This window comes from Podarcis gaigeae, assembly GCF_964106915.1.
Source record: "Podarcis gaigeae genome assembly, chromosome: 8".
NCBI lineage: Eukaryota > Metazoa > Chordata > Lepidosauria > Squamata > Lacertidae > Podarcis > Podarcis gaigeae.
The window spans coordinates 32,215,673-32,240,683 of NC_139684.1; the positions used below are offsets into that span (position 1 = coordinate 32,215,673).

Below are 25,011 nucleotides of genomic sequence, written 5' to 3' on the forward strand. Positions count from 1 at the left end.
TATCCTGATCCATAACTTTATCTTAAAGTTCCAAGGTCGTTCTCACAACTTGACTTGTTTTGTTATGAAAAAGTCTCTGAGCCAGCTGCAATGGAAAATCCCCAGTTGTATCCCAAGTCTCATCTAGGGGAGCACAATGGCAACAGTGTTCTTTTCAAAGTAACTTTTGTCTAAAGGCAGCAGTGTCTCTTTTTTTGACTTTCCAATTTTCCCATAAAAAGGCAACAGTTGCAAAGAGGGTCCTTCAATACAGTTCAAATGCAGGTTAAATACATAAAGTTACAATGTCTCTAAATGATGCAATACTTTCCACTTTTCTGGCAGCCCAATATCAGGGGTTAAGCGGTGGTCTCTTTTTTCCTTCCACTTTTCCCTTCAGATCACAGTACTTTCTTCTCCTCCTCCCCCCCCCCCCCGCTCTGAAGGGGAGTTCTTAAATCTGGCATTAAAATCAAATCTTTTTAACTCAACTTTCCTGGTTCTTTAGTTCCAACAGTCTTTGCTTTAATACTGTCTACAGAACCGGAAGACGGACTTCCTTTTTGCGTCTTCCCGCTTCAGAGCCAAGTTCAAATACTTTATACTGATCAAAGGAACAAATCCCTTGATCTTTCCAATTTTGCAAAGTCCTACTCACGGGTTATAGGTTAGAGCCGAATTTCAAGGAAGAAAGGACAGCGCTCTCCGGCAACAGCTGCTGCGGCTTCACTCCACAGAAGTAGCGATCGACTCACAGTGCCACGCCACCCCCGCTCCGCTCCGGAGCCCCTCGCAGGGTCCCTTTGCTACTTGGGGGGGCGCTTTTGGCACCCGCCGAGTCCCACGGCTGCTGGCTTCCCCCGCCAGCGGTTTTTTAAAGGGTCTCTGCTGCGCCGTTGCGGACAGACCCGGTTTCTGCGGAGCTTCTCCCTCGTAGTTAGAAGGAGACCGCCATTGCCGTTGGCACCGCCTCCGGAAGTCATGTGTGTTCTGGTTCCTTTGGTTGATGGAGACAGTGATGATATGGGAGCCAATGTGGAATAGCAGTTAGAGGGTTGGACTAGGACCTGGGAGCTCACAGTTCGAATCCCCACTCAGTCATGAAGCTCTCTGGGAGCGCTCTTGGGCCGGTCACTCCGTCTCAGCCGCAGCTACCTCACAGGTTGTTGTGGAATTAAATGAGAAGGAGAACCATGCACATCACCTTGAGCTCCTTGGAGAAACAGGTGAGATATAAATGCAGTAAATAAACAAATAAGATATACAATATGCCTGCTGAAGGAATGGTAAAAATAGACAGTAAACAAGCACGAGTGAAGATCATACCATGGAAAACAAGAACATTTCCCTGGCTTCTGGTGTGAGAAGTGGAGAGGAGATGTTTTTATTTTCTCATTGTTTATTATGTTCATTTAATGTATATCATTGCAATAAGTTGTGTGGTTTTTTTTGAGGGGACTTTTCGAAAATAGCCACTTATTTCTTTTCAGTGTTCCTCCCTTCTCACTGTGATCAAACTTCTCCCTCTTCCATTTCCCAGCTGCCTCGGGTGAGAGATCTAAAGGCTGCAGAGCCCTGAGATAGTCCATTATATGAAGGTTTTTCCTCAAATCTGCCATTGTAAAAAGAAAACATGCAATTTTCTATTTATATCTTAAACTCTTTTCTGGAAAACAATAGTATGTTCACTGGAAATAACCCTGAGAGAAGCTTCTTTTTGGACTTCCTATGTTTTCATTGTGTTTTTTTCTTTTGTTCTTTTATTGTTGTAATACCTGAAAATCAATTTTATAGATATTTTTATACAAAAAAATCCATTTTCTTCTCAATTTACTCCATCCTTGCTTGACTGAAACTCCTGCCATTATTTTAAACCACCATTTCCCCCTTTTGCTCCCCTGCCATCATGGAAATCCAAGATTGTAATGCAGCACTACAGATCCTCCAATGGGGGCTGTGCGATGGCAACCTTACATTTTTATATGTATAGGGAGATACAATCATGACAGCAGCTGAACAACATGTTCATGCAACACATACACAAAAGATGACTACTGTAGGAGCAACTTTTATTTTTACAACATACAGTTCCAGGTCAGCTCCCTTTAAATAACTGCCCTGATATTTTATGAGAGTCTGGTGTGTGAATACTCTTACAAATAAATACAAGAATAAAATAATACTTTTGACGCACAGCCCCTCTGGTTTCTGCACTTCAGCTCACACTCTATTAGTCACCTTTCAATGCTCTTCTATAAGATAACAATACATTCCAGGACAAAAAGATGTTCCTGATCCTAGAGAATTAATATCTCGGACCGACTCCTTTTCAGCTACAACCATGCCTTTCAACACAGTATGGAGAGCATCATGTTCCCATTAGCTTCTCAGTCCAATACATAGCACAATACATGAGAATTGACATTTCAACCTTGGTTTTATAACATACTCATTCCTTTCTGATGTGTCATGTTAACCAGTATTGGCTTGCCTGCAGTAGTCTAAGCTAAGCTTCAGCCTTGCCTCTCCTAAAGCTTGTCACTGAAACTGTCAGCTACTTTATGCCCACTTTATGAGAATATAAATATTGGGAAGTAGAAGCGCATTGTATTGTTCTTGCTGGAGAGAGGGTGGCTTCTGTGCCAGGGGTGTCTCGGGATTCAGGTGAAATGTAGGTAAAGGACCCCTGGATAGTTAAGTCCAGTCAAAGGCGACTATGGGGTTGCAGTGCTCATCTCACCTTCAGGCCGAGGGAGTCAGCGTTTGTCCACAGACAGCTTTCCTGGTCATGTGGCCAGCATGACTAAGCTGCTTCTGGTGCAACGGGACACTGTAACGGAAGCCAGATTGCACGGAAACACTGTTTACCTTCCCGTCGGAGTGGTAACTATTTATCTACTTGCATTGGCATGCTTTCAAACTGCTAGGCTGGCTGGGACAGAGCAACGGGAGCTCACCCCGTTGTGGGGATTCAAACCGCCGACCTTCGGATCGGCAAGCCCAAGAGGCTCAGTGGTTTAGACCAGTGTTTTTCAACCACTGTTGTGCCGCGAGATGTGCCGTGGGAAAAATTGAAAAATTCGAAAGATTTAAAAATAAAGTATTTTATAATTTTTCATATTTCTGTTTACTTACTATTTCATAATAAAGTAATTATAAAATACTTTCTTTGTGTTTATTTGATTCCTATTCAAGAGAATTTATATATAGTCAATATAGGCACAGAGTTAAATTTTTTAACATTTTCTAATGGTGGTGTGCCTCGTGATGTTTTTCATGAAACAAGTGTGCCTTTGCCCAAAAAAGGTTGAAAAACACTGGTTTAGACCACAGCACCACCTGCGTCCCTTGTGATTCAGAGGAAGAGGTGGTAGTTCTGGGGAGCGACATGGAGAGGCCTGGGGAGCAGTTGTGTCAAGAACTGGGGAGTGGGTCTATCTCCCCATCAGAGCAACTGACCTTCATCCAAGGCCATGTCAATATGTCCCCCTCCATTTTCCTGGACCTGCTTTATTTCAAAATAGTGATGACAACATAAATGCTATAACAAGGAGTGTTTAAAGGAGCTATTAAGCTCTTTAGGTTTACCAAGGCAGAGCGGGCTGTGGATATTCCTCGGGGGCACCTCCAAGCACGGCAAAATAAAATGGAAGCGAGGCTGCATCTTGAATAATTGCAAAATGTGATAGTATTCACAGCTCAGACAATAGGGGAAACAAAGAATTGCAGCTCTCAAAGGCACCAAACACATCCTGCTGTTGTTCCCCTACTGTTTACAGCCCACCCAGAGATTCGCTTGGCAAGGCAATCCACTGTGATTCAGAACCTCGCACTCCTTTTTTTCGCCATTGTCCTGCTGCGATGAAGCAGGTCTTCCCAAAGGGAATGTGTTGATTATGTAAAGGTTACACATCCCACACAGTGGAGGTTGGGAGAGTAAATTGCACCTGGCAGCTCTGTATAGCATCATCAGCCTGCCAAACTCTTGCAGTTAGCTGCTATCAACGGAGTGCCTATTTATTGCCGTTTCACAATTAGATTGCAGTTCCTATGATTGGAGCCCTTTATGACCTTCAGCATCCCTGAAACACAGGGTCACATTGAGGGGGCACACCTGGACCTCAGGAGAGGGCTAGAAGGAGCTGTCTCCATGGCCAGACCAGGCATCCCCGGGAGGGGGAACCCAGGTACAAACAGCATCCTGTAGCCAAGAAAATCCTAGCTGGCAATCCTACTAAATCAACTGAGAATTACTATGAATGAAAGAAGAGCTCAGGCCAATAGCCCATCTAGTCAAGCAACCTGTTTTCACAGTGGCCTTCCAGGTGTCTCTGGGAAGTGCACAATCCAGACCCAAGCACAAGACCACTCTCTCCTGCATTTTCCTGCAACTAGAATTCAGGAACATCACTGCCTCCAACAATGGAGAGAAGAGCATAGCAGTCAGGTCTAGTTATATCCTCCATGCTACCTCTGATCCTGGAAGTGGTGTAGCCATGGTGAATAATAACACTGCGATTGTTGTTATATAGATGGCTGAATATATGAGCTGTGCCCAAAAACCAGCTGAAAGATTCATCACTGATCAGCAAATGAGCCAACTGCAAGTCCAACACACTGTCCCAATTAAAACAGGGTGGGAGGAGGGTGACGTCCTCAGTCCTAGCAACAAGGTGTCTAAATCCACATGTTTATTCCATGAATACAGATTGACACAAGAGCCAGGCCTAGTGAGCAAACGTATCAACGTTTCCAGCAGTACAAGGCAAGGTTGCATTGCAATTTGTACAGTGGAAGGCCGTCTGAACAGTTATTGAAATAAAAAGTTAATTGAGGCCAGACTTGAACATCTGAGCTCTTTCATGTCTGTCAAGGACCGTGGAGTGAAAATGCCTACAAGGAACAATATATGCGGTGATGGCTAAACTCTTGATTTTGAAAATTTGCCCTTTGCTAAAGCATCCAATATAGAGTCTACTTTTTTATTTGAAGAGCTGTCAGAGGTAGTCTGACCCAAGCCTAGTTTAAAGACAGAGCTGTCTATTGTGAGGTTACCAGATTTTTTTCAAAGAATCCAGAGACACTTTTTTTTTGAAAAGAGGAAAAAAGTTATTTAAAAAAAGTTGTGTTGTTTTTTTAAAAAAAGAAGTAATCTCTTCTGTGGTCTCCTCTGTCACACAGCTTTCCTCTGGGCCGTGGTCTGCTCTCTTGGAGTGCTAGCCGCCGTGGAGTAGGGCAGGGCCTGGGCTTGGCCATGTGTCCTTGCCCTCCCGGTGCTCTCCTACCTCTCCTCAGCGGCAAGGTCAGGGCTCCCCTCTTTTTTCTCGTTCCTCTTTCTTTCTCTTCCTTCTCCTTCTCCTCTCCTCCTTCTCCCTGCATTGGCTCTGGGGTTTTTTTCACCCTGGAGCGCCGCTGGGCATTCAGCCGGGTGGCTGGGCGCTCTTGCTCCTGGCTCAATTTGGGTTGCAGAGAAGGGGGTCAGCAGTTCCCCCAGTTGATGCGCTGGGTGTCCCTGGTTCCCCCTCGGCAGTAGCAGCGGCAGTCTTAGCAGCCCAGAGCCAGCCTGGTAGCACAGTTAGCTCTGGCTGGCTTCAGGAGCTGCTCACTGCCGTGCCACCTGCCATTTTGCCTTGCCGGAAGTCCCCATATGTTGTGTTTTGTGCCATTGAACCAATCATGGAACTTTCATACCCTACTAATAAATCTACAACACTTAAAAAATAAATCCAAGGACATGAAATGCATTCTGCGGACAGATTTTGTCCGGGGACAGATTTGTAAATCCGGGGACTGCCCCCGGGAAACGGGAACATCTGGTAACCATAGTCTATTGACAGTCCGTTCCTGCACTGGCAGACTTTGGTCTTTCAGCGGAGCCCTGTATGAGCCCCCCACCCTCTGCCACTCCCCTTCTGTTTTGAGTGTGCACTATGTCAAAGTTGCAATGCCCTGCGACACCCCCCTTGGCCCAGCACCCAGTGCTGGGTAACTGGCTGGGTAACTGGCTGCGCTGCCCTAAATCCACCTCTGGTACCTAGACAGCAGGCTGAGGAAGCACACAGACCACATGGGCACTGTCTTTACCCCGCGTTACAGTGATAACAATTGCCTTTCTATTGAAGCAACAGTTTTCTCTAAATTGGCATTGATGCTTATAAATCAGCACTTGCAATTTTTTTTGCAAATCTCTGTCTTCTCTTGTAGGGATGCATAAGTGGCCTCCCTAGTCCAGTTGGCAGGCACTGTCTGCCTCCCCCTTCCCCCTCGCTTTTGACCTTCGTAAAGATGTCAACAACAGTTCCGTACTGCAGATGCTGAAGGGGCATCTTTGTGAGGTTACCAAGTGACTAGCCCAAGGCTACAGACAGAGTCCATGGTTAAGCTGCTAGAGTTCCCCAGCTCTTGAGAGCACAGTAGCTACCTGAGTGCACATAGCGACTTTCTCTCATTGGATTGCAAGGCCCATCAATCCCAGGCAGCAACGTCAATGGGCAGGAGTGATGAAAACTGTAGTTACAGCAGCATTTGGAAGGCCACAGTTTCCTCTCCCCTTCTTTAAGTGAGCTCAGTGCTATTGTGGTCCAAGGTTGTGGCTCAAAGAACGAGTTAATTACTCTTCCTGCAGCAGGGTCCCGGCCTGAAACCTCTTAGTTCCATGCGATCAGCTTGAAATGGGAGGTTTGGAGTCAATCAGAGTGAAAGGAGTCTAGTGAACCAGTGAGGATTGGCTCCTAGGGTGACGGTCTGGAAAAGGTGTGTAGGAAGAACACCAAGGAGGAGTTGTTTTGTGTGCTCCAAAGTAAACCTGCAAACACAAGGTGCTTCAGTTTCAAGGGAAGAGTATACAAATTCTGTCACATATAATGGAATTTCGCAGAAAACACAACCTAAGTGATGCGGAAGGAAGATATTGGAGCACTCCAAATCACTTGCCCATGTACGTGCACAGACCATGGTAGGTCTTGCTATAAGGTAGCACATGCATTGTTGCAATGCATCCCTATTTATTATGATTGTTGCACAATTATAAGTTTATTGTATAATCTTAGATGAGGGCATGGCTATGATTATCGTAAAGGGACCTTCCATGTCTGAATTTGCCTTAGTGCTTTTCTTAAAAAGCAGAGACATCACCTTGCTGACAAAGGTCCGTATAGTTAAAGCTATGTTTTTCCCAGTAGTGATGTATGGAAGTTAGAGCTGGACCATAAAGAAGGCTGATCGCCAAAGAATTGATGCTTTTGAACCATACGAGATGAATTAGAATGAAACACCATCTCTCTGCTTGAACCACGACGCTATTAAAAACTAAAAACTCACAAATGATGCCTCCCATTCAGCAAGCAGACATAATTATGTCAATTGTACCGTGCCCAAGAAACAGGAAATATGGGGTCACATTACCATGGAGACTCGGATACTCAATCTCTATTGACAAAGAAGGTAACAAAGGCAGAACGCTTCCATAGATGGCATTGCAGCAGTTTGAATAACAAGGAGGAAGAAATGCATGCATCCAACACATCAGCTGACAACAAAGGGAACATTTAGGTGAGGAACTGATGGCTCTCCAGATGTCATTAGACTCCAGCTCCCAGAATCCCCAGGCAGCATGGCCAGGAACGGAGAGTGCTCTTGCTCTCAGGTCCAGCTTGTGGGTTTCCCACGTGCCTCCAGTAGGCCTCTGTGAGACAAGGATGCTGGAGTAGATGGGTCATTGGCTTGGCTCTTCTTATGTCCTTACATTCTTATGATGGGAAACATAGTCCAACAACATCTAGAAGGCCATATGTTCCCCATCCCTTGATTTAGGTGACTTACACCAAGGTTTGAGACAGCAGAGCCTGGTCCCTTAGGGCAAATGGAATGCTGCCCCACCAACTTGATGCTGTCCTCACTCAGCCCTACTCCTTGATTCCCTACCTACTTACATCCAGTAGAAGGGCTGTCAACTTCCTCCTCCTCACTCTCAGCAATGTTCTTGTAGAACTCAGCCAGGAGAATGAAGCAAACAGAACTAGAGGCCCACCTATGAGGCAAGGGGAGGCAACCACCTCAGACAGCAGGCTCCACAGAGGCAGCAGATCTGGCCTCTGAGGAATGCATCACCCGCTGCTGCTGCTGCTGCTGCCATGAAGGCACGCTCCTTGGAGGTCAGATCTGCTGCCTCCTCGGCAGCCCACCCCCCACCCTCCACAGACAGGACCTGCTAACTGGACCAGGCAGGCCACTTATGCACGCCTACTAGAGAGGACCCCTACTAGAGAGGCCTCCTTGCACTGCAGCATCTGCTGCCTCGTTCTGCCTAATGGTAGGGCTTGACGCTTCGTACAGAATTCAAACTGAGTTATGCTTAGTGCAGAACCATTGAGCTCAACGGGGCTTACATTACTCTAAGCATGTACCAAATCTGTAATGTGCAATATATAGATATCAAGAAGAGTGAGGGGCTCAGGCCTGGTGTGATCATTACCTCCTCCACCCTTAAACCAAATATCTGCACAGAGTCATGGTTATTGAGCAATTTAGCAGCTCAAGAACCAGACTTGCTGGATTAAAGCTAAGCATCTTGCGGCACATCTCTGATCCTCCACAAGCTGAGCAAAAGAGCTATATTGCAAAGTGTTTAGTTTTGATCATACAAATTTAATCCTCCTGCTAAATTTGGAGGAAGGGTGTTGGGTGGAGAGTCTAAATTAGTATAGATGTCCATTTGTATCAGCAATATTCCATTTTAATGGAAAGGTTAAGGTTTGCTAGCTCTTATAATTAAATGTAGCGTCCGTTCTCGTTGTGTTTTGTATTCTCATTGTTTCAGCTAATAATTAGCTTGCCATTCTGTCTCATTTCTGTTTGAGAACCCCTACCAGTTCCTCATGATGTTCTAAAGAGCTCTCTAAAGCGCTCCCCGTTTTCCATCCCACTGGTGTGAACAATGATGGGTTATTAATTTCCATTGTTGCCAGGATGAAGTAGGAGCATCTCTCTGCCCCATTCAAATCCCCATCCCATTCCCCCTGCCCTTTTGCCACTCACTAATTATTAAATAACCACCAAGCTTTCAATCATAAATACCTGCTAGCCTTTGAACAGGGTGGGGGGGTGTTTCCCAGTTTTAATTAGCTCTTTTAAAAGTTCAGGGAGATGAAATACAGAGAGTACAGAACACAGAATTTAAAAGATGTGACTGTTCATCCTGATAAGGGTATTATTTTACCATCTTTGTATTTTTATCCTACCAGGTGACCGTGGGCCAGTCACTGCCTCTCAGCCTGACCTACCTCACAGGGCTGTTGTGCAGGTAAGAATGGAGACAGGGAGAAGAGGAAAGGTGAGGTATAAATGTATTCAATCAATCAATCAATTCAGATGAGGTCAACCCTTTGATGAATGAATGACTTCCTAAGAGCTCCCAGCGGTCATAGCATACTGTGAGCTTTCCAGGGTTTCCGTCTAGTTTTCCTGCACGTGAACGAGCCATGCTACAGTTCCCTTTATCCAACCATTAACCAGAATGGCTCTACTTAGTGTGGCCTTACTGAATGTGAATCTACTCAATGCAAGATCACCTGTCTCAATTAAAATGAATTGGTTGCCATCTTTTAAAAATGAAAGTTTTAAAAAAAAAGTTTTCAAAACTCCCTGTTTCAAACTCTTTTTGTCATCTGGGAAATTAAGAGTGTATACACATTCATCCAATGCTGCTCAGCTTTGTTGTTGTTTAGTCATTTAGTCGTGTCCGACTCTTCGTGACCCCATGGACCAGAGCACGCCAGGCACTCCTGTCTTCCACTGCCTCCCACAGCTTTGTCAAACTCATGTTTGTAGCTTCAAGAACACTGTCTAACCATCTCATCCTCTGTCGTCCCCTTTTCCTTGTGCCCTCAATCTTTCCCAGCATCAGAGTCTTTTCCAGGGAGTCTTCTTTTCTCATGAGGTGGCCAAAGTATTGGAGCCTCAGCTTCAGGATCTGTCCTTCCAGTGAGCACTCAGGGCTGATTTCCTTCAGAATGGATAGGTTTGATCTTCTGCTGCTCAGCTAACAAGTGCTTATTAACCCCAAGCACTCAGGAAAATTAGAAGGCTCATCAGTTGTGTTCAGATTTGGTTTTTTTTAAATGATATATCCCACTTGAGGCTGCCTGTTTCAGTACTATGAGACATCAACAAGCATGAAATGTACAAAGCAGATAGGCTTTCTGGGAGATGATCTATAATGAAATGAAAAAGGTATTTATAAATATACCTTTCTGAAGAAAGCAGAGGCCTTTCTCCTGGGCATGGTCAGCCAATTGGTGTCAAAGAAGGATAGAACTTTCTTTATGTATGCTACAACAGCAGCAAGAATACTTATTGCAAAGTATTGGAAGACACAAGATCTATCCACCGGGAAGAATGGCAGATGAAGGTGATGGACTATATGGAACTGGCGGAAATGACTGGCAGAATCCGAGACCAGGGAGAAGAGTCGGTGGAGGAAGACTGGAAGAAATTTAAAGACTATTTACAGAAACATTGCAAAATTAATGAATGTTAGAATGATGTTGGAATGAATTTATGTGATTTTAGCAGAAATGTTACAAAGATATAGGAAAAAACAGACTGCTAATTGGGGAAAGGAGGGAAAGTAAAGTTATGTTAATATCAAGATAAATTACAGGACAAAAATTTGAAAAGAGGGAAAGGATTTGCTGAAATGGATAATTGACCTAGAATACAAAAAAGGGAGGTGTGAGGAGGTCAGGGAAATAAGCTAATGAAAGATAAGTAATGGGAAAATTTGTTGTATTTTTCCTTGTTTTTTCTTTTTTTGCTTAATGGGTTTTAATTCTCTGTTCTTTTTTATTTTTTATTTTTTGTATTTTATCTTATTTTTGTTTAAAATGATGTTTTTTGTTTTCTCTTTTTGTGCCTCTAAAAATTTTAATAAATATCTTTTTTAAAAAAAAAGAAATGTACAAAGCAGATAGAGCATGTTCTTATGGGTGAAAGTATGTTTTATGCAAAGGGTATATGTAATCACAGCAACAGATCAGGTGTTCACAAGAGCCAGACTCTTGTTTGAATGGTACCTCACATGGATGTAACAACCACTATATTGTCTTCTTTAGCAACGATCATAGGACGCAATCATGTTTAATAGGAAGCAATACATAAATGAAACGAAATAAGTTTCTGCCAATGCACCCTTGCTTCAGCTCCAAATTAGCACCATTCCACTGGAACATATTGGTGAAAGCCTGCCAGAAAAGCAAGCAGACGGGTGTCAGTTCCCTGTCATTTGGGCCAGTGTTCCTGCCATAGTTGGCATACTGAACATGCTGTCAAGAAGATGGAACATTTTCCATTTCAGCTCAGAGTGAGCACTTTACAGAACAATAATTGCCAGTGCTACAGGTGATGGTTTCCCCCAAGGAGCACAGATGTGTGCCAAGGCAAAACAAAGTACCTATTTCTCCCCACAAGATATGGTGATGGAAACTAGGGCTGTGCACAGGACCATGGATCCAGTTTGGAGTGCAATCTGGTGCCTTGGAGTGGCCTGTTCTGACTCAGGATGTTCCGGGGCTAACCCAACCCAGAGCTGAATCTGACTCAGTTCTTTCTCCATGCCAATCTCTGCTCTCCTCACCTCCAGATCACATTGATCCAGCTGAAAATGATCATCAAACATGCAGAAGACACCAAACTGGGAGTAGAAGCTAATACTGCAGAAGGTAGAATCAAAATTCAATATGTCATGAACAGATTGGAGAACTGGGGGGAAACCAACAAAATGAATTTCAGTAGGGACCAATATAAGGTTCTACAGTTAGGAAGGAATAACCAGAAGCCCAAGTATAGGATGGGGGACACCTGGCTTGACATATACATGTAAAAGGGATATAGCTTAAAGCGAGACAACAGTGTGATGCAGCACCCAAAAAAAAGCTAATGCAATTCTAGACTGCATCAAGAGATGCATAAGACTCAGATAAAACAAAGTAAACATACCACTGTATTCTGTCTTGCTTAGACCCCACCTGGAGTTCGGGGTCCAGTTCTGGGCACCGCAAGTTAAGAAGGAATGTGTGCAGGGGAGGGTGACAAAGATTATAAAGGGTCTTTGGTTAAGCCATCTTAACCAAAATACAAGTCAAGAGATCTATCAAAGCAATAGATCTATGGGTCAGAACATTAAAATTCTGAGTCACTTAAAATGGTGTGCAGCCATTGCGTAAATGTAGAGTTGAAAGGGACTCCATTCAAAAGCAGCATTGCTGCTCACCGCTGAAAAGTTTCTGGGATCCTGTTGGAGGAGGGCTGCAGGTGGCAGCATGGCTGGGTCATGCCAGTGAGGGGCTTTAACTGAATTCTCTCCACAAGTAAATGATTCAGGAATTTGCAGCCAACTCCTCCTGTCATTTTCACTTTACAGTGCAGGCATGTAGAGGAAAGAGTCACTCCTGTAAACAAACTAAGATTTTATTATTTGCCTGGAAATGACCCAAGGGCAGCGGAGATGCTGTAACCACAAATAAATCCATGTGGACGCAAAAATGTTAATTTGTCAAGCGCAGCCAAGTAAGCAGATAGGAAATGAGTGTGATAGATTTTCTCCAGCCACTTAATTAAATTTAGACTTTTCTAATGAAAGCTTTTTGATTTCTCTGGCTGATAAATCGTTGGCTGCAATCTTTCAGAGCCGGGTTGAACTGAAGCACTTTCTTAACTACCAATCTCTAACATTTATAGATCAATCTTCTTAGTGCACCACAGGGAGTCAAAGCTCAAATCTGGCTGTGAATGATTTGCAGCTTGTGATCAAGTAATTCCTACCGCCTTACTCTTTTCATAAAACATCCTCAGACACTTCCAGCCAGCAACATTTGCATACCAAGGTCCTTTCTACTGAGTCAGACCCCAAGGGTTGCCTCCCATTGTGTCATACTCAGATTAGAAGTCTTTAAATTATTAGGCATGATTAACATAGGTCCATTAATCTCAAATGGCCTACTTCTTAGAAGTACAGCAGCAGGGATCATTCAGTTAATCATGTAAGGGTTAACTCAATTGACAATTAGTCAGCCAAACAAGGGGAGTGTTGACTAGCAAGCAGTCATAATGGCATGATCCTTGCTGAGGTAACTCATGCTCTGGCTTTCTGTGTAGGCCGTAGGGAATTTCCCCCTATATGTTGAAAATCTTCCTGCTACAAACTGGGCTTGAACTATTAAGAAGGACAAAGCTCTCTGTTTATTTCTGCTCATGTTATACCCTGCTTTCGTTCAATTTCCCACAGTAAAGAGTTATCGGTTTCTTTTCTCTCTGGACTCCATATGCATTATTGAAGTGATTCTGCTAACACAACTCTAAGTATGACTGAGCTGAATACAACCCTAATGCAGGGATGAGAACCTAGCAGGTTCCCAGATGTTGTTGGAATACAGTTTCCATGCCTATTTGGCATGCTGACTGATGTGAGTTGAAGTCCAACAATATCTGAAGGGCTTTAGGTCCTGTCCTCCATCCCGTGTCCCCCACCCTAATGTGTCCACCAGTCCAGAATCCCCCGCTCTGACTGGCAGCAGCTCCCCAAGATCTTGGATACAGATCATTCCCAGCCCAGCAGTTGTTGTTTTTTTGAGATTCTGTGAGCAGAATATGCTGAGGATTCAACCCAGGCTCTGTAAACCAGGTGTTCCACCACTGAGCTAAAGGTCAATTGCAATAGACATGGACAATATACAGTGGTACCTCGGGTTAAGTACTTAACTCATTCCGGAGGTCCGTACTTAACCTGAAACTGTTCTTAACCTGAAGCACCACTTTAGCTAATGGGGCCTCCCACTGCTGCCGCGCCGCCAGAGCACAATTTCTGTTCTCATCCTGAAGCAAAGTTCTTAACCTGAAGCACTATTTCTGCGTTAGCGGTGTCTGTAACCTGAAGCGTATGTAACCTGAGGTACCACTGTACATTATACCTTGGTTATTGGGCATTCCTGTGAGCCTAGTGTATACTATTATTGCCATTTCTTTGTCTTTTCATTGCTTTTCCGGAGAAGTTTTGTTTTCAGGATACATACAGAAACGTTCCTTTTCATGGCCTCAGAGAATTGCAATTATATATTGTGAATATAGTGCTTTCCAGGGAAAGGCTGCAAAAGGATATTGTGGAGTTGGAAAAGGCAAGTAAAATTATCAAGAGGATGGAGCAATTCCTCTATGAGGAAAGGCTGAAGCATTTGGGATGTTTTAGCTTAGAGGAAAGGCAAGTCAGAGGCGACATGATAGAAGTTTATAAAATAATGCATGACACAAAGAAAGTGGATAGATTACTATTTTTCTCCCTCTCTCATATCATCACTAGAACTGAAGGACATCCAGTGAAACTGAATGTTGGAAGATTCAAGTTAGAGAAAAGAAAGCCCTTCTTCACACAGCACATAGTTAAACTGAGGACTTTGCTCCACCAGAAAGCAGTGATAGAAACCAACCTAGATGACTTCAGAAGAGGATTAGACAAATTCATGGAGGAGAGGACTATTGCTGGTATTAGCCGTGATGGCTATGCTCTGTCTTTACAGGCATCTGGTTGGCCACTGTGAGAACAGGATGCTAGACTAGATGGGCCATTGGCCTGATCCAGCAGGCTCTTCGTATGTTATTACGCAGGCAAACAGCTGAAGGTGCAAATCTACAATCTCCTAACCCCATCTGATCCACAGAGGCACCCCAGTACCCCAAAACAGCTTTGAGCCTCCAGCTAGCTCTTTGGTGCTCTGTCATATGCTGTATCTGTCTGTGCCTCTGATCCTCAAAATGCTTCTGTTGTTCCTTCATATACACACCTGAAGACTAATTCTTAAGCTGGGAGGAGGGTCATTCTCTTCTGGTTGGAAGTAAAGCAACAGCACTTGCAATAAGTTGCCTGGACTAGAGCGGGGGTGGGGGCAATAGACAGAGAGGTAACATACTCCTCCCTCACAGATTCCTTGTTATGTAACCACCTGTTTTTCCCAGGCTTCACTTCCTTCCTACTCTTCAGTCAGCTAGTCTTAGACCTGACTTTTGTTAATGTCATGGCACCATGACACCAAGCTTGTATTCAGAATGGCTCTGTCTATCTATCATCTACCTAATTTGTATACTGCCCTTCATCCAAAGGCCGCAGGGTGGTTCACAACATAAAAATACAACAAAGAACACAAAATGTATAACAAAACAAAAATAACTGACTGGTAGTTACATTCTAGACCCCCCCCCCCTACAACTGGACAGAAAGGCTGGAGAAAGAGATGGAATCTCTGTAGACTACAGCAATTCCCCCTCCCCAACTCTTGTCTACCCTGGTGCTGCCCTGAGTAGCCAGGTGAGACCAGACCAGATCAGCCTCCTCATCCATAATCAAGTCATGGATGACTTGACTCAGAGCCGCATCCCTTACCAGGCCTGTCCAGCTACCTACACCCTAGCTCCTCCTACCCAGAACTGCTGTGATTGGGCACCCCCTGATGTCCCCAGTTCCTCTCTTCCCAGACACATCCCACATCAATTCAACAACAAAAACCCAACTTTAAAACACATGATTTTAAAAAGCAGTTAAAGACGATTGAAAACATTTTAACCATTGGGGAATAATATCAGCAACAAAACCCACTACACAGTACCCCGACTTTAAGCATCAGGGGTTTGCCAGGAGTTCCTTTATAAAGAGCCTTTATTCTTTCAACCAGCAGTCTTACCACATTATTTTCTTTCTGCAATACGTTTATATTAAATGTGACTGCACATCTTCTAGCAAATTCAATCTCGCACTTTAAATGCCATTGTACAGCAGCCATCAGATGCTGGCAAGAATGAAATACTGTATCACTTCATGGCAGCTACCAAATATTGAACGCTATTCTTTGTCCCATTTTGTCAAACACTAAATCCAAATATTATGGGAGATCTAAATGTTCAGGGAATATTTTTGCCAAGCAATCAAGTATGCAGGGAGCATGTGGATATACTCAACATCCACATATGCAGAAGAAAAAAATTGGGGAAGTGTTTTTCTTTAAAAAACCAACAACAACACATGCACACACAGCGAATTTGTTCTCAGACAGCTGGGGTTGGGAGAGAGACAGAGACTTATTTTCCTCAAGCCATTCTCAATGTTAAACCACTTGAAGACCTCTAGCACGTCTCCTCTTAGTCATCCCTTCTCTAGCCTAGACGTGTCCAGCTCTTTCAACAATTCATTATCAGACTTGGTTTCACCAACCTGGTTGAACTTCTCTGCACCTGCACCAGTTTGTCAGTGAGCTTTGTTGGTGTATGAGTGGCAAAAAAGAGGAAAAAACTGGCTTTGTGGCATCATCCTGTTTCAGAGTTACTTGCCCAGAACAAAGCTTAAGGCAAAAGAAAATGTGTTGCAGTCCAACATTTGGGATGGAGGCAGCCAAGTTCCCCAAGCCAGATTCACATTGGATCGGCTGCAGTTAGCGTGTTCCCTGGTCACCTGTAGTCCAGCATCATCTGAAGGGCCACACATCCACCTCCTCTGTTCTAGAAACTTGTCCATTTGTGCTGACTTAACCACAATCACTTTGGTTTTTCCAAAAGTTTATAGGATAAGTCTTGTTCCTATCTTCCCCCCCCCCTCCCCATTGGCTACAGGGGAAAGCGTGGTCCCCACCGTCTGCAGCTGTAGGCATTTTCCGCTGGACAACAGGAGCCATTTTGTACCTTGCAATGCTTTCAATTGAAATAATATTCAGCAAAGCTCTGGAATATACAGGGAGGGAGAATTGCAAGATCTGGAGGGGAAAGGACCAAAGTCCATATAGTGGGGCCAGGGCTGGATTTAAGACGTTTGGAGTCTCTAAGCACTGAAAAGATTATAGTATCTCTCCCCCACCCCCATATGTAATTCAAGCATAACAACAAAATTTTAAAATAACAAAGCATGGATTTATTGCAACGCATGACCAGATCTGATTTCTTCACGCTGCTTTTGTTGAACACCCCCTGGTTTAGGTGGGGATAAATAATAAAAAGAGAACAGAAAAATGTGGGGAGAGTGTGGCGTTGGGAGATAGGACGTCTATCAAAGTTCTGATTTTCCCCTACTGCATTTGGGTGCTCTTTGTTGCCCTTATGTCTTTGTTGTCGTTGTCGTCGTTTGAAATATCAAATTCTTTCTTTTTTTAAAAAAAACCCTCTCTTTTTTCTTTTTTTGCTGGTGACCTAAGCATGTGCTTAGTCTGTTCACTCGGTAGTCCGACACACACACACACACACACACACACACACACACCTTCTGCAAGTTTCAAGCGTACAAGGGAATGGTATTGAATTGGATGCAGATTCTGGCAGATGCGCTAGGTAGGAAAGCAGGTTGTATTGCTCTGCGTTTCGCGTCTCCATCTCCGCCGCTTCTTTTTCGGATCCCCCGGCCGCGTCCCTCCGTTCATTTTCCGTCCTCCCCCACCAGCCGGAGGGCGGGGGGAGCCCATCGACCGCTGACTCACTCAAGCCGACCAAGTCCCGCGCTCAAGCCAGAAGCTTCACTCGCCCTCCCAAGTAGAGCGTCTCAGTCAAGGAATGAAACACTTCTCCTCGTTCTTGTAACACGAATACTTTTTATTTGAAATCGCGCCCTTGCAATTTGGGGGTCTCCGGCCGCCCTGCCTCTTCTCTCCTCCCCTCCCCCTGCAGCTATGGCGGAAGAGCGGCTGGATACCAATTTCTCCAGCGTCTCAGCCTCGCTGGGCAACGGGTGCGCGGCCGGAGAGGAGCGGCACTTTCAGCACCACGGACAGTTCTCCGCGCCCGTCTCCGCCCTACTGGCCTCGCTGATGGGACTCGTGGTTCTGATCACGGTGCTGGGCAACGCGCTGGTCATCTTGGCTTTCGTGGTGGACAAGAGCCTCCGGACCCAAGGGAATTTCTTCTTCCTCAACTTGGCCATTGCTGATCTTCTAGTAGGTGAGTCAAGCCAGGGAGCTCCCCACAAACAACTTGAGTTTGGGGCAGGGGCCAGGACAGTATTCTTCACCCTTGGCCAGTTCAGCCAATCGTCATGAGTGATGGGAGTTGGGTCCCCAGATGTTTCGGGGCTACAAGGTTGAAGGACAGTGGGCCAGGGGATCAAGAAAGTTGGATCTGGTGGAGTGAAATCTGGCCCCTAGCTTCTTCTCTTGGCCCCTTTTCCCCCATGGGGGACACACTAATAATTATATATGGAAAGCCCCCAAAGTTTAAAGTCAGCCAATGAAACTGTGTTTCAAGTTCCAACTTATTTGGAGGTGTGACTGATTCCACAAGCAGCAGAAACTTCATGGTTGCAGCCCCACAGAAGCAGAACACCCTTTGTCATTTTTCACCCTCTTTCATATGGCTCCCTAACCAAGTGTGAGCAAACTAGTTTTGCTGGGCTTTTGGAACAGAACCTCGTTTAATAAGTTGCCTATTTCCTGCTGATAGGTAGGGTTTTGAATACTGTTTTTTCTGTGTGCTAGGCTAATTTGATATTTATATTTTTAATTGTTTTAATGCAGTTATTTACTTGGGCACTACTTTGGAAACATTAACTGAAAAATTGTGTGTGTGCGTGTGTGTGCAATAAAATCAGTGCAGTGTAGTGGCTGGTATGTCAGATTAAGCCCAAAAAGACCCATGTTTCAAATCCTCACTTATCTATGAAACTCTCTGGGAGAGGGGCTTCAACCAGTCACTGTCTCTCAGCTGTACCTACCCAACATGGTTGTTGTGAGGATCAAATTGAAGAGAAGCATGTGGCTCCCTTGAACTCTTTGGAGCAAAGGGTTTAAATGTGGTGTGTGTGTGTGTGTGTGTGTGTGTGTGTGTGTGTGTGTGTGTGTAACACAACAATAATACACAATGGGGATTTTGGTGAAGGCAAACCCAAGATGAAAGTACTTGGCAAAATGAACACGCTGTATAAATGATAAACAGTAAACTGCAGCCAAGATGCTTCCATTGAAATGGCCTCTACGTGGCTTTATCTTTCTCAGCCTCAGCTTACCATGTATGTAAGTGGATAGAGGAAGTCACTATGTGTATTTGTAAGCACAAACAAAATTAGAAAATGTTTTTGCATATGCATTATACAGATGATCAACAACAGATGGTTGGGTTAATTGTATATGAGCAAATTCATAGTTTGTAGCTGTATCAGTAGACATTGCATTAGGTTGCTTCCACCACTTCTCAATAAGTATTGTTTGCTCTCCAAGGAACTCAAGGTGGTGTGTATGGTTCTCCCCCTCCTCTCTTCATCCCCACAACAACCCTGCAAAGTTGGTTAGGCTGTGAAGCAGGGACTGGCTCAAAGTCACCCTGTGAGCTTCATGGGCAAGTAGAGATTTGAACCCTGGTCTTCCAGGTCCTAGTCCAGTACTATACTCTATACCACGCTGGCTCTTAAAGGTGGCTTTTATTTTTATGTGGCATCTAATCAATTGCAACATCTGGAATAAGGGAGGGCTTTCCACTCAGGAGTGATTATCTTGTAATACCATGCAATATATGAAATCGCTCATGTATTTGAGCCTACAAACATGTGCTAAACTAAATCTTTAAGGAGCCTTTAGTGTACTGTTTAGTAGCACTGGCTGTCTGCTTGCAGCAAATGAAAGTCTGGAGGAAGCAGACTGAGAACTGATTCCTGCTGTACAAGCTGTATGATTTTTTGTGGTGTAAGATAGGTTGCAGAATGTGATCGTTTCATCTCACTACATACACCAGGAAGACACTGCCAGCATGTATTTTTCTACACAGAATGGAAAATAAAATATGTCCTGGTAATGGCATACACCCCCATTCACAAGCATGAATTATTACATATGCACGTATACACGCACACACACACAATTTATTTAAAGCCCTACAGTGATGGAGTCTGATGTATTGCATAGGAACAGAGTTCCACAGGTGCGGGGCCACCAAAGGAAGACTCCCCCTCTTGTGTCAGCTAACCTCATTCCAGACACAAAACTAGAGCCCCAGCTGGACAACTGGAGTGCAAACAATAATCACCTAGCCCACCCCTGCCTTAAGTATTCTGACAAAATGAAGGTCTCCAACCAATATTTGACTGTGCCACCTCAGAATTCATGTTCTGTGTAATGGGGAGGGTGGGAGGTATATTTGTTTGAAAGCTCCTCCACATCAAAACCTGTCTCTCTGGTAAGTAAGCTAGGCTAAGACTCTCTCACCTGTGCCATTTCTTTGTCAATATCCACAGGTGGATTTTGCATCCCTCTGTACATCCCTTACATCCTGACAGGCGAGTGGAAGTTTGGAAAGGGCTTGTGCAAGCTCTGGCTGGTGGCCGATTACCTGGTCTGCAGCGCCTCCGTCTTCAACATTGTTTTGATCAGTTTTGACAGATTCATCTCTGTGACAAAGGCGGTAAGGGACATCACTTTCTACTGCTGACACCGTGAGCTTCTTAAGGCCTTCCAAAGTCCCAGGGCTTTGGGACTAGGAAGTTGCTTTTCTTTGCTCTCCTGTTACTCCATCAGTATGTTAATTCCCATTATCAATTACTCCCAGTTATGAAAAATTGGTTATATGCTGTGTAGCTCCATTTTTCTCTGTAATTGTTGAGGGTCAAATTCCCTAGGGGTAATCTTTCAGGGGCTGCATAATATTTGTGGATGAGGCCAGAGACAAAGTGAGTGGGGACTCTTATCTTTCTTCCACCTCTTCCCTTTCTCTCTCTGTGTGTATCTTTTATCTCTTTCTCTCTGTGTGTCTTTTATCTCTTTCTCTGCCCTCCCTTCTCCCCTTCCCTCTCTTTTTATGCCATCCTTTCTCTCTTTGTGTCTCTCTCTGTGCCATCCCGTTCTCTCTGCCACCCCAATTCGCTTTTCTTTTTGCCATCTCTCTCTTTCTCCTTCTCTCTCTCTATTTCTGCCAAATATTTCTCTTCCACCCCTTTCTCATTCACTCTCTCACTCTCTACCTCCCTCTCTCCCCGCCATCCCCTTCTCTCTCTCTCTCTCTCTCTCTCTCTCTCTCTCTCTCTCTCTCTCTCTCTTCCACTCCCTTTCCCCTCTTTTCACCTTTCCTCACTACCCACCTGAAATTAGTGCAAGGACCACATAAAATTAGCCTTGGCAGACACATGTGGCCTTACGACTGCAGGCTGCCCAACCCTGCTCCGGATCTTTGTCAATAGCATTTCAGGACCGCACCAGCCAGCTACCCTGAATAATTTGAGTGACCTTCAGGGAGCTGTGAGAGCTAAACCCGCAGCAAAACCAACTTTATTCTGGACCTCGTTCTATCATTGAGATCGCTTTCCCTTTATCAAAGGGCTTGTGGTGAAAGGAAACTGCTTTTATTGCATTCCTCTTCCTAACGTTTTGTTCGTGGCGCTACTATAATTTCCTCTAAGTATTAATCTCAGCCCTCACTGCCCTATGGTAATCAGATGCACGCTGTGAGGCTTTCACATTCCTTTGGAAAATAAGCTCCCCTCCCCTCCTCTCTTTCTCCACCACCTCTAGCATTGTAAACACAAGCCAGAGTAAAATGCAAAGTAGCTTGAGTGCATCCATTTCATCCACATGCAAGGAGCTTCTTGGTACAAAAGAACAGCCACGAAAAATCACTTATCAAAGCAAAAATGTACACTCCTGTCATAGCTTGAATATTAGGAAATTTATTGCATTTTTCTGTTCAAGGACCTGTAGATAAAAAGGATTTCAGAGGTGTGGTATTTACCTCTCCCCACCCCAACAACTCCAGGGGACGCGGGTGGCGCTGTGGTAAAACCTCAGTGCCTAGGACTTGCCGATCGCATGGTCGGCGGTTCGAATCCCCGCGGCGGGGTGAGCTCCCGTCTTTCGGTCCCAGCTCCTGCCCACCTAGCAGTTCGAAAGCACCCCTAAGTGCAAGTAGATAAATAGATACCACTTTATAGCGGGAAGGTAAACGGCATTTCCGTGTGCTGCGCTGGTGCTGGCTCGCCAGAGCAGCTTCGTCACGCTGGCCACGTGATCCGGAAGTGTCTCCGGACAGCGCTGGCCCCCGGCCTCTTAAGTGAGATGGGCGCACAACCCTAGAGTCAGACACGACTGGCCCGTACGGGCAGGGGTACCTTTACCTTTATCTTACCCCAACAAAATTGCTTCTGGGACCCATAGCTACCCCTCTGCAAAAGAAATAAAATCCCCTCCCAAAGCCCCCATTTGCCATTCATTTTCTGCCAAGCTGTTCTTCCTCCTGCCCCAATTCCTTTGTGACCCCCCTCTGCCCCTGGCTCTCTGGCACCCACTATTGTGAAGCTCAAGCCACCCTTCCTTATTCTGTCCAACTTCATCACATCATTCCAGCTCCCACTAAGCATCTCAGCATCCCTGCTGAGCTAATATCACAGTCCCCACCACTTTCCCCTGCTCTAAGCAGAAAACTTTGGGACACCAGCAGCCATCACACCAATCCCAGCCTTCTTCTCAGACCTATTTGCATTTCTTGCCCTAAGGGAGCAGGACAAACCTGTTTTCAACCTTCACACACCTGGCTGCAGAAAGGATGAAAATTAATTTCAAGCTCCGGCCGAGAGCAGCAGCTAGTGCAGCTATTCCATGAGCACTTCCACAACCCCAGAAACAACATGGGGTTTTTCTTAATGGCAATGGGCTTTTAATGGTATAGTCATCACTTGACTCTTCCTCTTACCTTTCCACCTAGGTGAGTTACAGAGCTCAGAAGGGGATGACTAGGAACACAGTGGTAAAAATGGTTATGGTCTGGGTAGCAGCATTTCTCCTTTATGGCCCAGCGATCATCAGCTGGGAATACATTGCACATCGAAGCATCCTGCCTGAGAAAGAGTGCTATGCTGAGTTCTTCTACAACTGGTACTTCCTCATGATTGCCTCCACGATAGAGTTCTTCACTCCTTTCATCAGCGTCTCCTACTTCAACTTAAGCATTTACATCAATATTAGGAAGAGGACACCCCTGAGGAGGGAGACGCTGCCACTCAGTCACAGAGGCAGCAAAGGTCGCCCCCGAGAGAAACAAGAACACCCCAACTTTTTTATGAAAGTGAGCCAGAAAAGGAGTAAGGAGAAGACAGCAAGCAGCTCCTCCTTTGCTGAACCTGCAGTCCAGCAGCTCAGCATTGGTCACCTCCAGAGCCAGCCGGCTGATTTTAACGTCAATCAAGACCTTCTGCCTTTGCAAGTGGATCTTCAGACTAAATCCCCATGGGATGGTTTCTACAAAGCCCTGGAGAGTCTTTCCACCACCAAGAGAAAAACAGAGGTTGCCAACACTATGGCTAGCCGGTTCCGGCTTTCCCGGGATAAAAAAGTGGCTAAATCTTTGGCCATCATTGTCTGCATTTTTGCTCTTTGCTGGGCTCCTTACACACTGCTGATGATCATCAGAGCAGCTTGCCATGGGAAATGCATCCCACATGCTCTCTACGAAGCCTCCTTTTGGCTCCTGTGGTTGAATTCAGCTATTAACCCCATTTTATACCCTTTGTGCCACATGAGTTTCAGAAAAGCTTTTTTCAAACTGTTGTGCCCAGGGAAAGCTAAGATCCACCCCAATATGTTCCTGTGAGAACATTTTAGGCGAGAGAACAGGTTTTAAGAGTGATGTGTTTTTTTTTCATTTGAGAAAGAAACATTGATTGTACACTAGTCTGAAGACCTAAAGACTTGTCTGCATTCGAAAGATGGCCTTGCAACATTCTACCCTCAAACATGTGCTGGATTTTTATATTTTATTTTGCAGTGTTGCAGAAATTTAGAAAATTCAGCGCTGTTTTGAGAAAATACAAGACTTTGCAAATAATACCCTGCAGTGCTAATGTATGCTCAATGAGGACTCATCGATTATTGATATTGTCGTAGGGAAACTCAACTCATACATTGGGCATCTTAAAACTGGAGCCTTAGCTCTTAAGAGTTAGCAGTCAGTGGAATTCTGTCTGCAATGCTATGAAATGCACTGCCTATTTAACACTGTATGTTTGTGCACTTAACTGCAAAAAATAGTAATCCAGGTTTTCATTCAAGCAGGGGTGGGGAATTATGGGATGGGAGGCCAGATGAGGCCCATGGAGCTTTCAATCTACCCCACTGCCTCCTTTCTCCCCTTTTCTATTAGAGCCAATGGAAGGCTGTTTCCAAGCCTGATTGCTGCATTGGCTGCAGGGAGCATTTGCATTGCAGAGGTGCAAATGGGGAGGAAAGGCTTAACCCAAGGCAAGCAGGTGTAACAAGATTTAACCCAGCAGCTTTAACTTGAAAGGTTTTTAGTTAGCTGCAGATTCTAGCGCAGTTGAATTCAATACCACTCCTAAGATTTGTGCTAAAGCAGATGAGTTGCCTTCAATAGTTGGATTATTGTGGCTGCCTGTGTATCAAAACAAACCTAAAGATATACATCTAAAGTGTCAAAAGCCAGGTTAAAGACTTACGTCATCTGCATTTTAGAGCTAGTGTGGTAAGACTAGGACATGGGAGAGACCAGGCTTCAAATCCTCACTTTGCCATGCAGCTCACTGGGTAACCTTGGTCCAGTTTCTCAGCCTAGCATACTTCACAGGGTTGTTCTGAGGATAAAATTAGGAGGGGAAAACCATGTACAACACCTTGAGCTCCTTGGAAGAACTGGTGATATACAAATTTCATCAATCAATTTAATTAATTTAATTTAATTAAAATTAAATAAAATTAAATAAATGAATACATATTCATTTATGAGCCAGTGTGGTGTAGTGGTTAAGAGCGGTAGTCTCGTAACCTGGTGAACCGGGTTTGCGTCTCCGCTCCTCCACATGCAGCTGCTGGGTGACCTTGGGCCAGTCACACTTCTTTGAAGTCTCTCAGCCCCACTCACTTCACAGAGTGTTTGTTGTGGGGGAGGAAGGGGGAGGAAGGGAAAGGAGAATGTTAGCCGCTTTGAGCCTCCTGAAGGGGAGTGAAAGGCGGGATATCGAATCCAAACTCCTCTTCTTCTTCATATTCTGGAAGCTGTGTACTAAGAAGTACCAGGTGTGCCTCTCTG

General features: G+C 44.7%; 1 protein-coding gene across 1 annotated transcript; it reads left to right on the forward strand.

Annotated features, from left to right (window-relative positions):
* The first annotated feature begins 17,244 nt into the window (after positions 1–17,244).
* Positions 17,245–24,443, forward strand: LOC310850152 (histamine H3 receptor-like). Its single transcript, XM_083751269.1, has 3 exons — positions 17,245–17,937; positions 20,219–20,385; positions 22,675–24,443. The coding sequence occupies exons 1-3, from the start codon at positions 17,670–17,672 to the stop codon at positions 23,557–23,559; spliced, it is 1,320 nt and encodes a 439-aa protein (XP_083607395.1). The 5' UTR covers positions 17,245–17,669; the 3' UTR covers positions 23,560–24,443.
* Positions 24,444–25,011: the final 568 nt, after the last annotated feature.